This window comes from Geospiza fortis, unplaced genomic scaffold (genome assembly GCF_000277835.1).
Source record: "Geospiza fortis unplaced genomic scaffold, GeoFor_1.0 scaffold32, whole genome shotgun sequence".
In the NCBI taxonomy this organism is placed as follows: Eukaryota; Metazoa; Chordata; class Aves; order Passeriformes; family Thraupidae; genus Geospiza; species Geospiza fortis.
Genome location: NW_005054428.1, coordinates 1,248,756 through 1,250,012, shown reverse-complemented (window position 1 = coordinate 1,250,012; position 1,257 = coordinate 1,248,756). Strand labels below are relative to the sequence as shown.

The following is a 1,257-nucleotide window of genomic DNA, read 5'->3' as shown; positions in this document are numbered from 1 at the left end:
TGCCCCCCAGGGGTAGAGGGCATCCTTTGAATCTGCCAATCACTCAGTGCCCTTCTGGAATTCCAGGAGTGACAGACAGTGCTGGGAGGGGAAAGGAGAGGGGACTGACACACCTGGGAGGGAATCTTCAGGGGAGGGACTCGAAGTTCTGGGGTAAACCCTGGAATCACAACGCAACACCCAATAACCCCAGTCCTGCTGGCCAGTGCACCACACAGACATTCCAGCCGACCCCAACCCGTTATTCATGGAATACCCAGCGATTCCCAGCTGCTCCTTGCCCTCAGCACCCCGGGGGTGCCCAGCCCTGATCCCTGTCCCCTCCCTGCTCTGTTGCAGGTCGCTGCTCTGGAGAGGCAGATCTTTGATTTCCTGGGATACCAGTGGGCCCCCATCCTGGCCAACTTCCTGCACATCATGGCCGTGATTTTGGGTATTTTTGGGACCATCCAGTACAGATCCAGATACCTCATGATGGTAGGTACCACCCTGGGGGTGCAGCAGTGTCAGCCCCGGGGGGCTCAGCCCCAGGTCCCTCCTGTATCCCCGGGAACACCAAAGCTGTGGCTGCTCCATCCCTGCCAGTGCCCAAGGCCAGGCGGGACAGGGCTTGGAGTGGGACAGAGGGATTTGGGAGGGATCCCTGCCATGGCAGGGGTGCGAATTAGAGCCTTCACAAAGGAAATCCAATGAGTATTTGGAGTTTTATGGGTGGGGAAACTGAGGCACGGCTGGTGGATGCCCATCCTCGGGAACAACTCAGGCAGGCACCTTCCCCACCTCATTAATTCTGCCCTGTAATTAGGGCTCACTAACTCAGCCTGGGGCTCCCACGGGTTCTCCCCTGATTGATGAACTTTAAGGTCCCTCCCAGCCCAAACCGTGCGGTGATTTTGGGATTCCACGATCCCAACCCGGAGCCCCTGGACGGGCCGGGCGGGGCGGGGCTGGAGGGGGGTGCGGAGGGGCTGGAAGAGGTGCAATGGGGCTGGAGGGGGGTGCGGAGGGGCTGGAAGAGGTGCAGTGGGGCTGGAAGAGGTGCAATGGGGCTGGAGGGGGGGTGCCCGCGCCCTGAGCCCTCTCCTCCCGCAGTACGCCGTGTGGTTGGTGCTGTGGGTCGGCTGGAACGCCTTCATCATCTGCTTCTACCTGGAGGTCGGGCGCTTGTCACAGGTAACGCCCCCACCTTCCTCCTCTTCCTCCCTGCGTCCTCCGTCCCTCCGTCCTTCCTGCTGGCCCGCCCTTGCCTTCCTCCTC

At 61.3% G+C, this 1,257-nt stretch overlaps 1 protein-coding gene across 1 annotated transcript in view; it reads left to right on the top strand.

The window, feature by feature from the left end:
• Positions 1-331: 331 nt before the first annotated feature.
• Positions 332-1,257, top strand: part of NKAIN1 (sodium/potassium transporting ATPase interacting 1) — a 12,355-nt gene continuing 11,429 nt past the window's right edge. Inside the window, exons 1-2 of the mRNA XM_031061869.1 lie at positions 332-477; positions 1,093-1,173. Coding sequence (XP_030917729.1) covers positions 418-477; positions 1,093-1,173 — 141 coding nt within the window. The 5' untranslated portion in view covers positions 332-417. The remainder of the gene's footprint in view (positions 478-1,092; positions 1,174-1,257) is intronic.